The sequence below is a fragment of the Pipistrellus hanaki genome, assembly GCF_964339955.1.
Source record: "Pipistrellus hanaki genome assembly, chromosome: 14".
NCBI lineage: Eukaryota > Metazoa > Chordata > Mammalia > Chiroptera > Vespertilionidae > Pipistrellus > Pipistrellus hanaki.
The window spans coordinates 45,945,830-45,959,158 of record NC_140516.1 but is presented as its reverse complement, the minus strand read 5'-3'; the positions used below and the strand labels follow the sequence as shown (position 1 = coordinate 45,959,158).

Genomic DNA, 13,329 nt, shown 5'->3' with positions numbered 1-13,329 from the left:
GGGCAAGGGCTTGGGCTGCCATTTGGAAAACTAGGACCTGGTCTGCGGACAATGAGACGAGTTTGGGGGGATGTGGGGGTGTCCATATTAGGGTTTAAGAAGATCCCTAAGGTATATATTGGATGTTGGCGGGAGGGCAGAAAGCATGTGACTAGGTGGTCTACTATTTTGATATTTAGAGAGATCTGCATGTCGGCTGTTAGCACATGGACCGACCCCACTCCCACCTGAGCTTTTTTTTTTTTTTGCGGGGGGGGGGGGGAGAAAGGGGGGTTAACAAGGGCACTGAGCTACATTCCAGCATGGCTGAAAGGATTATGGAAGTGACTGACAGCTTGGAAGTCCCGAGAACACAAAATGTGAAAGCATTATGGGAAATTTCCATTCCCCTCTTCCCACAACACAGGTGTAGAGTTGGCCAATTTTGTTCATTCCTTCCTCCAACAAACATACATGGAGCACCCCTGGGCACGAGGCTCTGAACCAGGACCCCAGTGCAGGGCAGTGAGCACAGAAGCCACAGCACTGTCCCGGAGGGCTCTCTGAGCAACGGTTCCCAACCACAAGCACTTCTGTCCCCCAGGGGCCACCTGGCAATGTCAAGACATTTCTGGTTGCCATGACTAGTGGCGGAGGAGGGCATCTAGTGGGGAGAGGCCAGGGATGCTAACACCCTACCATGGACAGCCCCCCACCTCTAAGAATTTCGTGCGCAAAATGCCAACAGCATGGAGTGGCGCCACAAGACAGGACAGTGAGGGGGAGGTTAAAGGGAGGGGAGAGCAGGAAGCTGTGGAGCATACTGGGGAGACGGCACCCACCCTTGTCTCCGGCGCTGTCTCTGCTGAGGCCTGAGGATGCGAGGAGTGTCCAGGTGGGAAGCAGGGAGCGGGCGCAGGAGCAGAGCAGATCCTTCCTGGCAGAGGAACCGGCATCTTTGATAGTGGAAAAGGAAACTGACCTCTCCTCCATCCGGCGAGAGAGGAATGAGTGCCGGCGGAGGAGGGCGCCAGGCGAAGCTCAGGCCTGCCCCATCGCGGCTGGAGGACCAAGCTGACTGCGCGGGAGGCACACCTGCGTCAGGAGCACAGGCTTGGAGTCCGAGGTGACTTTAAATCCCAGCTCCACCACCCTTCATGCTCCATGACCCTGGACAAGACACAAACCCTGACTGTCTAAACCGGGTTTCAGAGCATAAAGCAGAGGATGGAGGGAGAATAACACCCCTCAGGTGTGGGGCTGGGATGAGGACGCACCGAGGCAGCTCCCTCACCACGTGCTGCTGCAAACATCGTTTCATCTGTGTTTCTAAAGGTCACTCGGGGGTCAGTGTGCGAACTAAATTGGGGCAGGACCCCAGAATAAGATGACCAGACGTCCCGATTTTTAACAATTTGTCCCGCATCCCACGGCGTTTTAAACAAGTCCCGATTTTTCCCCCCAAAAATCGGGACTTTTTAAAAATGCCTCGGGACAAACTGTTAAAAACCAGGACTGTTCCGCCAAAAAGCGGGACGTTCGGTCACCTTACCCCAGAATCACTCCTCCCTGGGGATACAGAGCTAAAGGCAAAAGCAAAACACCGAGATTTCGCAAAATAAGAACGAGCAGGCGGGAAGCAGCGCTTCGGACGGACATTCAGGTCCTGATGACAACACTGTGTGACCTTGCCTAACCACGGCGGCAACAGGGACAGTGATGGCCCTGAAACCGCTCCTCTGACCGTCTGCTTGTTCTAGAAGTAAACACAATACATATCATCCCTCCTAGTCAGCCGAGAAGTGAACGCCAGAAAAACCTTGGGCAGATCTTCACCACAGTCCATTGGTGATGGCAACGACCTTGCACCCTGACCAGGGCAGAGTCAAGGACTCCTCTGTACAAACCTTAGGGAAACCATCTCGATCCAACGTTCTCGACAGTCGCTCACTGCTCGTGGAAGGGTTTCGAGTTCACCCATGGCACCCCTGCCTGCACCCAACTCGTGGGAAGAACTTAGGATACATTCCCATCGATGGTCCTTAAAGGGGACGGATGCGTTTTTTTAATCCACTCCCGGTGAACTGTCTCATTACCCAGAATTCAATCCATTGGGCCCCAATACTGTTGGTGGCAGACAACTGGGCTGTATGGGAGCGACTGTGTCACAGCCAGAGAGTGACATGTGGTCTGTCACTGTGCTTGGCTTTCAGAAATGAACTTACAGAAACAGAATATGCCAAACAGGGAGGGGAGAATCAACCCCTCGAGAGGGTTGGAGACCAGACCTTGACTCCTGAGTCACCAGCCACCACCCCGTACCAGCTCTGGGATCTCAGGTTCCAGCAGGCAGGTCCCGGTTTCCCCCAGAGGTAAAATGCAAAATCACAGACACACGTGACCAGCCTTCGTCTGCACACACTAAGTTGCTTTTATTAACCCAGCACGGCATGCTACAGATACTGTACAGCATGAACATTTATTCATTACAAAAATGGCTTCCAAACCATTAGAAATGAAATTGGAATAAGAGCATAAAACGGAACAGTAACATCACAACTGTTAGGAAACATTCAAAGTATTCACACACACAAAATAAAATGTTATCGTTAGCATCTTAATAAACCAGAGGAAAAAATCGGAGACAGTTTTACAATCGCTTCATGTCAACTACAATGGCACTGGATGAACAGGTTTCAGCTTTATACAGCATTTTGCAACATCAACATGCCTAGGTTTTGTTTATTTTTTAAAAGTTCGCTACCTCCTCGTTATGTGTCGGACGGGTAACACACCGAAGCGGCAGCCGGTTTTCTTCCTTTAAAGAGTAATCTAATATACAGAATTTTGGCCCTTAAGGGTTTATACCTCTTCATTTAAAATGCTTTTTTTTTTCTGGACAATCTGCTACCAAACACATCTTGTTATAGGTGACATTAGAACTACACACAGATCTACCTATGTAACATCACAGCCAAACATGGTGAACGGAAATTACAGCATCGAAAAAGAGGGAGAAAGCTAGAGTCACTGAGAGTTTTGGCACATAAAGTTCCGCGGTCAAGTCCACATCTTCGGGGCGCAGGGCACTCGGCCGTGAGTTCAAAGGGGGGGGACACGGGGAGGGTGCTCCCGCCGTTGCTCAGACAGCGCCGCTAAGATTCCCTCGCTAATTTTCAAGTCTTGTTTCACATAATGGCTTTTTAAAGCAACCTTTGTTAATGCTACTGATCCCTTAATGCAACTATTCATGTCCATTTGGCGGCATCTGGGTTTCATACAGAAAAAAAAAAAAAAAAAAAGTCGAAAATGGAAACAAAAAAATATATATATACACATTTTATATATAAACTTAAAAACCTTGTACAAATGAGTTGTTATATATAAGATGCTGATGCTAAGGGGGGTGGGGGGGAAGACTTTATACAGGTCCAAGAGAAAAAGGAAAGCATAGTTTAAAAGGGACGACGTACAGGTTCGACGAGCAATCTCTAAAGCAATAAATACTACTGGTCCGACAGCGCTGTGATGCCATTAAGTGTGAAGTAGCATCCCCCCGCCCCCTCCCCAAAAAAGGAACAACACCATGGAACAAGGTATATTAACACATTTTAACCCTTTGCTTCTGTACATTTAAACAAGAACAAGTAACATCACAATAAAAGCTGTTTCACGCGGAAGAAGAAAGAAAAAAAGTCACGGCACTGCATTCGTCGTGTGCCCTGGTTGGTTGGCTGAAAAACCGGATGTAGCAAAATGATTGGTTCGCAAGCTCGTATTTAATACAAATAATACAGAACCAACTCCTTCTGGAGGGCTGCTTCCCAATTGCTTCTTTCTTCTTCTTCTTCTTCCTTTTTTTTCTTTTTTTTCCTTTTTGCTTTGTCATCAGTCTTTTAAAACTAAGCTATCCCCCACTACATAACAGTTATGTATATATATATATAATTTTTTTTTAAACGCTACAAAGACTTTAAACAGCTGTTGATAAAAATTTTGGTAGAATCATGAGGTTCTTCTCTCATCTACATATTTAAAAGGGAGACGTCGAAAATAAGAATGGGTCAAATATTGACCAATGAACTCGATAAACATTAACTCATGTAGCCATGTGGCACAAAATCAAAAGAGTACATACAAACACAAAGCCTTCCAAAAACAGGGTGAGGGAGGGGAAATCAAGAGAAGCGAAATGAAAACACACTACACAACACAGGCCGGGGCTCACGAGGCTAAAAGCTATTCTAAAGACTTGGTTACCAGGGAGAGCGGCTGGGGCTGGGGCCCGGCCAGAGAGCTGTGGGAATGTAAGGAAGATGTCGATGCCTGTGCGATAGACGAGGCGGGCAGGACGGGCTGCAGCGCGGCGGCGGGGGGCAGGTCCAGGGCCCCGTTGGGACAGAGGGCGGGGGCCTTGCCGTGGGCGGCCTCGGTGAGCAGGAGGGCGGGCGGCGGCGGCATCATGGGCAGGTGGGCCAGGGGGTCGGGCTTCAGGGACAGCGAGAGAGGCTGCGTCTGCTCAGTCTGCGACTTGGCGTCTTGGGGAGGGGAGCCTAGCAGGTTGGGGGAGGGAGGAGGCGAGTCTAGTAAGCTTCCATCTGAAGAGGGTGGACTGAGGCAGCTGCCTTCACCTTGTATGTAGCGAACGCACTTTTTTTTTCTCCTAGAAACAGGGGAGAGAGGGTCCGTGAATAGCGGGCAGAGGTGCCGGGGGAGAGAGTCACGCGGACCTCGCCTAGCGGATGCCCCATGGAGGCGGCGCGGCACGCCCGAGGCCAGAGCGCCGTTACAGTCCCACGGGGTGCCGTGCCCATGTAGCTACTGCCCACACCTAAGTCCGCTCTGGTGAACAACATACTTAAATTGTGTGGAATTCCCTACCTACCTGCTGCCCCTGACCCCCACCACCACCCCCTGCCCAAATGTCTGGATGCCACCTGTAGCTGGTGGCATCGATTTGCTAGAAAGTGAGATGAACTGATGAATGATTATTTCTCTTTGGGCTTAAGCATTCCCTCACTCTCCCATCAGACCTTCCCCCTACCCCTCATTTTCCCCCATCCCAAAGGTGAGTGTGTGTGTGTGTGTGTATGTGTGTGTACAGAGAAAGACAGAGCTCCTTCCCAGGTGCCTCATAGGAATATGAGACTCTCTAAATGCTGACTACTGAGCCCACAGAGCTGAAGGCAGCACTAGCAAGAGGCTTAAAGTTCTCAACACACCACCACCACCACTGCCGCCACCACCACCACCACCACCACCGCCACCACCGCCACCACCAGGCTGCCGGGCCCAGAGAGCTGTCGGGCTTGTCTGTTAAGAACCACACCAAATCAAGAGAGGTCAGAATCAGGTGAGAGGAGGGGGAAACAAAAAGAAAACAAAATAAACTAAAAAAACAAAAACAAAACAAAACAAAAACGGAAAATAAAGAAACCAAAAAATAAAAAAAACCACCAAAAACAGGTAGAAGAGGATCAACAAAGGCGGAGAAGGGGGAAGAATAAGAAAAACAGAAAATGATCCAAAGGAACGAGAATAACTGGTTGTATGGCCTGCAGGTTGTGGATTAAATTATGATTCAGACTTGATTTTTAAAAATTTTTTTTTTCTTTTAAGATTTTGGGGTCTTCCCCTCCCTCACCCCAGAGTGAGAAGGCTAGGAAGGAGAGACGTGAGGATGGCATGGAGGGGCGCCCCGAGGCCGGTAGCTGGAGGGTGCAGCAGGTGGCAAGGAGGTGAGACAAGAAGTGCCAGGGGTGGGTCCATGCATGGACCTTCTGGGTCTGGGCTGTGCTGATGGTTGAAACCACTGAGGCTGATTTTTTTTGTTTGCCCTGCACCAAAACTGGAATCTCCCTTTCCTACTTCCTGTTTATGGAAGGGACAGGAATGAGAATTTCAGAGCCTCGCTCGCTTAGCCTCAAAGGTGGGGGAAATCAATTCAAGAAACTGAGCCTGTGACCTCAACGCTTCTCCCACTGTGAACCCCAGTCAGATGGGGGAGCAAAGGTGAGCCTGGGATCGACCCCCCTCACGCCACCAAAACAATGCAGATGCAGGGAAGGAGCTGCTCTAAGGAGAACCTAGTCAGGGGACAGCGACTAGAGAGGGCTGGGGACACTCCGTCCGGAAACTAGTGTGTGAGTGCCGGCCGGCTTTCCATGCCGGAAAGCAACTAGGCTGCTGCCCGGCGGAGGCAACCACTGTCAGATGTCACTGGCCATCGAGAGGAAGGGGTGTGAATGGCTCCTCCTTGGCCGGAGCCCAGGGCTGTCTGATCACGCCCCAGCGTGCCTGGGGTGTGGACTCAGCAAGATGGCAGGAGGGGGGATGGGATGGGGATGGGGATGGGAATGGGTAGGGAGGATAGGAAGGACATGCTTGGTCTTCCCTGCCTCCCAGAGGCCAAGACCCTGGGCAGGGGGCCTCAAGGTCTACCCACCCCTCTCTGGTGGGAAGAACTCTGGGGGAGCAGGGGACACTAGTCCCCCTCACCTTCAAATTGATATAGTTCCTCTCTCTCCTCTGGGATAGACTGACATAGAGGGTGGGTCCTACATTCATCCCAGAAGCCCAAGATCAATACATAAGCCTATCAATCAGAGTTTTAAACCACCTCCGCCTGCAGATCAAAACATGCTCAAAACACTAAGATGTCCATGCATTTTAAAATGGGAGAGGAGAGGGGAGGAGGTGGGGGTGGGTGGGCATAAGCAACATGGAAAAAGCAACAGGGAGAAGAAATGAGAGAGAGAAGGGCGAGGGAAAGGGGGGAAAACAACAGGAAATGAGGAAGGACATCAGGCAGCATTCCATGCTACATTAGGGCAGAAGGAAAAGATGGGAAAAGCAACTTGGTGGGCTCAAAACAGAATCTTGTTAAGAATGTGCTCAAATGTCAAATAAAATGAGAAACCCTGGGTCCTGAGCAAGGAGCTGTGACGGCTAGGAGCTGGGAGCGGTTCAGGTGCTCCCTGCCCCTCCCCCCTCCCGGTGCCATGGGGTGCTCGGGCACAGCACTGTGGACATGGGTCGTGAGGACTGTGAATGGCAGAGGGATGGTCCTAGGAGGTGGCTGAGCAAATGGCAGTGAGCACACACGCTTCTGACGGGCCAGGAAAATGCCTCGTTCTCAGCTTCTCTTTTTTTAAAACACATTTTGTCCTAGTGATTTAGCATCAAGCCAGATCCTGGGAAAAGTTGAGGGAAAAAGGGACAAAACCCATCTCTAGTCAAGGAGTGGCCTCGTAAAAATCCATTTTTAGCTTCTTATGGGTTTATTGGGAAAGGAAGAATTCTTCCTGGCCCCGGTTTGGAGTTACACCCTAAGAGGAGCAGGAATGTATCCACTAACAGCTTTTAGGATACGAACCTGTCCCCCACAGAAGACAGTGGCCACTAGGACCCACCCACAGTGCTGAGGCGGGAAGGACCCCAGGAATCAGGAGGACCCCTTGTACCCACAGCCAGGCCGATAGGCTGGCCCCTCGAAGCTGCGGGTGAGGAAATCATGTTTACGAAGCAGCTACCAAGGTCTCCGGCTGTTTTTGTTTTGGGTAAAAATGTCATGAGAACTCTAGCCTCGGAGGAATTTTTATGGCTTTAGGTAAGGGCTGTGTCTAGGCAGGGGATGTCCGTCACCTCAATGTGAGTGACGACGAACTTTCGATAATAATAATAAAAAGAGAGCCAAGTCTACCTCGCAGCCACTGCTTCCCAAACAAAACAGGGACTCACAGACCACGGTTCGCCTCCCCCAAATAAAATGCACAGACCGGGCAAGAGTCTACCTCGCCAGTCTCACACACTAGTGAGGTGTGCGTGTGGTGTGGCCACACCTTCTACAGATGGTAAGGAACCCTCTCTCAGAGTGGACCCCATGGTTAGCTCATCCTTGGCCATGGCCATGGCCATGGTGGATGTCTCGGAACAGGATTCCCAGCCAATGATCTTCCTACTCGGCCCCACAAATCCCCAGCCTGGATAGTTAGGGGAAGCAGGGCTCCTGTCTTCCAGGCTGGCACTAATGAAACACTAACATCTTCCGTCAGCGTCACCAGGAAACTCTTCTCCGTTGCCCAGAGAAGACTGAATGGCTGAATCAACCCCCCTTCTGCTGGGCGTCCGCCTGAGGCCCCCCCATCCTCACTCACTGGGCAGAGTGTCTCCATCCACTCTCAAGCCCTCTCTCCCCTAAAAGTGTGGTCACTGCCCCCGTCTCTCCATTGGAAGGCATCGGGAGGGGAGGAGACACGGGAGTCGTGGGCATGCACGTAATGGGATGGACGTCTGAGCTAACGTCTAAACACGGAACGAATGGCAAAGGCATGGAGGAGAGGGACACGTGACAGGGGAGGCACTACAGACAGAAAGGCATGTGTGGGTGTTGAAATACCTACCATCATAATATTCCAAATTCAAAGACTGCTTGTATCAGAACAAAGAAACAACAAATTTAACCGAGGTGGTCACCGAAGGAAAGGAAAGGTCAGGCAACTAGTTGGTATCCCTCCACCAAGAAGGAAGTACCTATCCCTTCCCTGAGATTTTATGGGAGCCTGGGGTTGAATCGGGATGCTTCTGATTGCTTTTGGAACCAACGTGAGCTCTTTCTCCCTCTCCTTCTCTCCCTCTCTTTCTCCCTCTCTTTCTCCCTCTCCCTCTCCCTCTCCCTCTCTCGGTCTCGCTCTCGCTCTCTCATAGAGATGTGTGTGTTGTTCGCCCTGCAGGCCAGCGGCACCACAGCATGGGCCTATGGGGCTCCCTCGGGCAGCCCTATTGGCTGGTGCCTGCCGGTCAATGCCATGCTTCTTGGCAGCACTGTAAAAACGATGTCAGCTACCGAGTTCCTCTACACACAGATGTGGGTTTTTAACATAAAACAAAACAACAAAACCAAATAATAATAATAATAATAATAATAATAATAATGCCTGCCCCAGAGCACGTCTCCGAGTGCCCAGACTCCGAGGGCACGGGAATGCTATTGCTGCCAACCCCAGCTCCCTCTGCACAGGGGCATTCCCGGGGCTGGGCCAGCGCCAGCGCCAGGAGGCTGGCTTTCAAAGCACAAGGGCCCAGTGCCTGTCCTGGTCTGTTGGGGCTGCTGTCGAAGCCCTACCACCGGGGTCATGTGTCATTTATTTGAAAGAGGAGGGAGGGGGGAAAAGAGAGGAAGAGGAAGCGGGGAAAGCGTAAAATTAGCAAGGGAATTTGGAAGAGTGGGGATCATTAGTCATCGATGCCAGTGCAGGAAAGTCGGGAACAGGGTCCAGATATATGGATGCACTAAGGTACCAGAAGGACAGAATTGCTTTGATTTTTTTTCCCAAAGGCCTCGCCGTGGTCATATACCTGCACGGTTTGCACCATAAAGTCTGTCGGTCAAGCCCGAACAGTGCCCGACACTTCTTTGGAGTATTTGCATCTGTTAGCATAAGGTAAACACAAAAAAAAAACAAAAACACAACACAACACAATGGTGGGTCGGGCTTGGCTGCGTGCGGACTCTCAGCTACCGCTGACCTGTCTTCCGCATCACCTCGGCTCTACTCACTCCTTCCCTCACCAAGGGCATGAAAGGGAAGGGCTTCTATGAGTCAAAAAATAAAATAATAAAATAAAATAAAATAATAACACACACACACATACACACACACAAAAGAAAACAACAACCAGAAACCAAAACCAAAAACCAAAACAAAAAAAAAAAAAAAAAAAAAAAAAAGGAAAAAAATAAATAAAAACAGAGAGAGAAGAGGAGGGGGAAAGGCGACGTTGGCGTCTGCCTAGGCCAGGGTCACGGTCACGGTGGGTGTCCCTGAGCCCCGTCCCGGGCTGTCATGAGCGAGGGGGCTGGCAGGCAACGTTCCCGGGGAGGGGCGTGCTGGGCTTGGCTGCCGCTGACCCAGGAGGCACAGGGATGCTGTTTTACAGTGGCATTTTGGCTAGCAGCAGCGGGGAACAAGCACATCCCTCACAGAGCAGTGTCCCGCGCCCTCGTGTCTCCTAAGATCCACACACAGAGCTACAAAGCGACAGGCCAGAGAGGTGGGGAAAGGACCGAATAGACCAGCTGCAAACCAGCACAGCGAATCTGGGAAATCTATACACACCTGCAAGGGCCGCACCAGTTATTCTGTTGATCAAGGCCAAAGCGCGCTCGGCATTTCTTAGGAGCGCTCAGGTCTGAATGAGTTCAAGAGAGAAGCGAGCAGAGGAGGAGGAGGAGGAGGAGGATGTGGGAGAGAGGGAGGGAGAGAGAGAGAAAAAGAGAGAGAGAGGGAGGGAGAGGGAAAGAGAAAGATACAAATAAGAAAAAAATAAAAATAAAAAAGGGAATAAATCAATGACCTGGTTACTAATTACAAAATAGCGACTTTCGATTTTTAACTTTCTTTCATAATAAAAAAGGTAAAAAAAAAAAAAAATCACATTCTTATTCAACTTGTGAAATTAGCTGTTGCAAATAAAGCTGCAGTATCCCTTCATTAAGGACTGTCTCAGATTCAGTTCAAGCTAATACAGGGAGCTTAGGTACTGAACAAGTAGCTTTCAAATAATACGTTCCACTTTGGTTTTGTTTTTTTCTCTCAATTTGTTTTTCTTAAAGAAGAAAATAAAGCAAAGGAGGGAATTAAGTTTGTAACATGCTTTTTTCTTCTCAGAGTATAATAGTATTAAAAAAAAAAGAAAAATACTGCAAATAAAAACAGAACAAAATGAAATGAAACAGAAAGAAACAAAGAAAGAAAAGGATTGTGGTACTGGGATATTGCAGCTTTTGGAATGTTCATCTTTTCTTTTTAAATCTATGTTCATTAATATTAAGAGAGGAACAGATAAAGGTACACAGGCTATGTAAATGAGCTATTAGGAGTTAGTCAGAAGCTCATCGCAGCATTTAAGCAGGTACAGTCAGTAAAATGCTAGTGGACTTGCAAAGTATGAGCAGAAAAGCAAAAGGAAGAAAAAAACTAAAATTAAAAAAAAAAAAAAGCGAAGGAAAAAAATAATCATACTGCAGATGCATGCTTGCATGAGAAAACTTAGTGGGAGCAATGAAAAAAAAATGCCATTAGATTAAGGAGGTTTATTACTGAATTCCTTCCATTTTTTTTTTTTTAAACCAGTCTCTTTTAAAGAAATACTGCATATTCAATTTGCACAGTTAGTTCAACTCTAGACCACTGTCATTACTGCTTAAACAACTGTTATGGGAAAAATAAATAAACAAAGCAAAAGTTAAATTAAATTAAAAAAAAGGAAAAGAAACAACAAAAGCAACTGGAAAAAAAAAATAATAATACTCTACCGAAACATACAAAACCGAGTAGATGGTCATTTTAAAGAATGTTCAAATGTCATACGTGTTTAATGTTAATCAAACTATAATGGCAAGAAAAATTAAAAAACAGTTTAAGCAACTATTTTAACGACTCAAAATGACATTAGCACCTGTAATCGGAGGAAGTGAAAGGCAAGGATTTAGGAAACATTCGCTGTGTTCTGAAAAAAAAGAACAAATTATACAAAGCCTTCAAAATGTTTTTTTGTTGTTGGTCAAAGCCTGGCCTTCTCCAAGGGACCTGAGATTGCCTATGCAGTATTTCTAATTTCTCCTACTAGAGAATGACAAACCTCCTTAATTTAAGTCGGGTGCAATTTACCACTGTAAAGGCATGCATCGGAACATTCAGGAACAGCCCAGTTAATACCAAACACTCACACACACCCCTCCTATGCCCCTAGCCCCTCCTCGGAGTAAGCAGACTGTATAAACCCGCATAGGCATGCCTACTGCTCTCCAGCTACAGGCTCTCTAGTTACTTCCAAACACATTCCACTAGAATTACAATGTGCTTTTCATGCAACAATAAATGCTACTGGCTTTAAAAGGGCAGTCATGAAGCAATTAATTAAAATGCATAAACGAAAAGGCTGGCTAAGATGGGTCCCCCCCCACAACGCCCTGGCCTTGAGCTTCTACTGCCCTCTCTCCCCCCTCCCCAAGCCTAACATAAAAGAGTGGTCCTCAAGGGTGCTGCTCCTCCCTGCATCCTCTCCTCCCCACATCCGCATTATTCTAACTTACCATTGGTCTCCCCGGGCTGCTTGTCCCTTTTCCTCTTCTTCTTCTTCCCCTAGACAAACAGATAAAACACAGGGAATTACTTCAAGTAACAGGTGGGAAGAGGATGTCGGGCTCCCCTGGAAAGGAGGCGGGAGGAGGGGAGCAGACTGCTTGCTCCTCTCCATCCACACCAGCTACACCCCCCCCCCCACCACCCCCTTTAACCCTAATGCCCAAACGAACTATGTGCCAGCCAGCAAGGACACCTGCCCGGAGGAGAAGAGAAGGGACTGATGGGGAGACCTCTTTCCCACATACCATGTCCCTCCTCAAACCTGACCCAGAGCCTCTGGTTCCATAGAAGGATGAGGGAGACGGGAGGTGTGGACCAGCAGGGCTAGAAGGGCCCATGAGCCTAGCGCCACCAGGCAAATGAGTGTTGAGATGGCTGTGGGGACTCAGAGCCTCCTGCCTCCTCCGAGCCTCTTATCAAGGCCAAATGGGCCGCATTCAGAATCAGAAATTAAAGGCAGAAGCAGGGGTTTTTCAGAGCTATAGCATGAGCCTTGCTTTCAAAGGACAGAAGAGGGAATTTAGAAAAGCGAAACGGAACCAGAAATCATCCGATCTCCTTCTAAAACCGCTGCGTGGACATTCATTAAAGAGGGTCGCTGTCTCCATCCCCTCCGACATCACGGTACAACTCCTCGGAGTAACAGCTACTACTCACTGAGCACAGACTCCGTGCCAGCCGTGATTCTAAGTGAGCCGCGTCTACGGACTCATTTATCCTCACACAGTCCTAGAAAGCAGGTACTGTCACCATTCCAACCTTACAGATGAGGAAACTGAGGCACAGAGGGGTTCCATAACGTTCCTGAGATCGCAAAGCTAGCCAATGGGGGGCCAGGGGTGTCCTGGCTCTCTGCTGCCTACATCCTTAACGCCTTGCCTCAGAGGAAGGCTTGTGATGGGTTATGGGTGACGCCCTGCAGAGTCGCTCACATCCTCCAACCTGACACTCCCTGAAATCCCCAACCGTGCACGGGTGGCTGTGGGTGTGGCTGTGGATGGGAACGGGAGGAGTTCTGTAGAGGTGACTGCCTCCTTTCAGACCTGAAACTCCTCCTGCCACTCCGCATCGGGGCCAGTCCAGGAAATGTCACCAATGAAAGGCCTGGTCTCACCTCTCCGTGTTCTGAGGATCTAAAAACTACCTCTGCCAGAAGGTTCTCGTGACACGTCAACGTCAAGCCCGGAGGAGAAATGATCAG

The 13,329-nt window shown here is 49.1% G+C and overlaps 1 protein-coding gene across 1 annotated transcript in view; it reads right to left on the bottom strand.

Moving 5' to 3' along the window:
* Positions 1–2,376: 2,376 nt before the first annotated feature.
* Positions 2,377–13,329, bottom strand: part of TCF7L2 (transcription factor 7 like 2) — a 194,732-nt gene continuing 183,779 nt past the window's right edge. The window contains 4 exon segments of the mRNA XM_084903412.1: positions 2,377–4,642; positions 10,098–10,170; positions 11,440–11,490; positions 12,077–12,125. Of these exon segments, the coding sequence (XP_084759538.1) occupies positions 4,219–4,642; positions 10,098–10,170; positions 11,440–11,490; positions 12,077–12,125 (597 nt within the window). The 3' untranslated portion in view covers positions 2,377–4,218.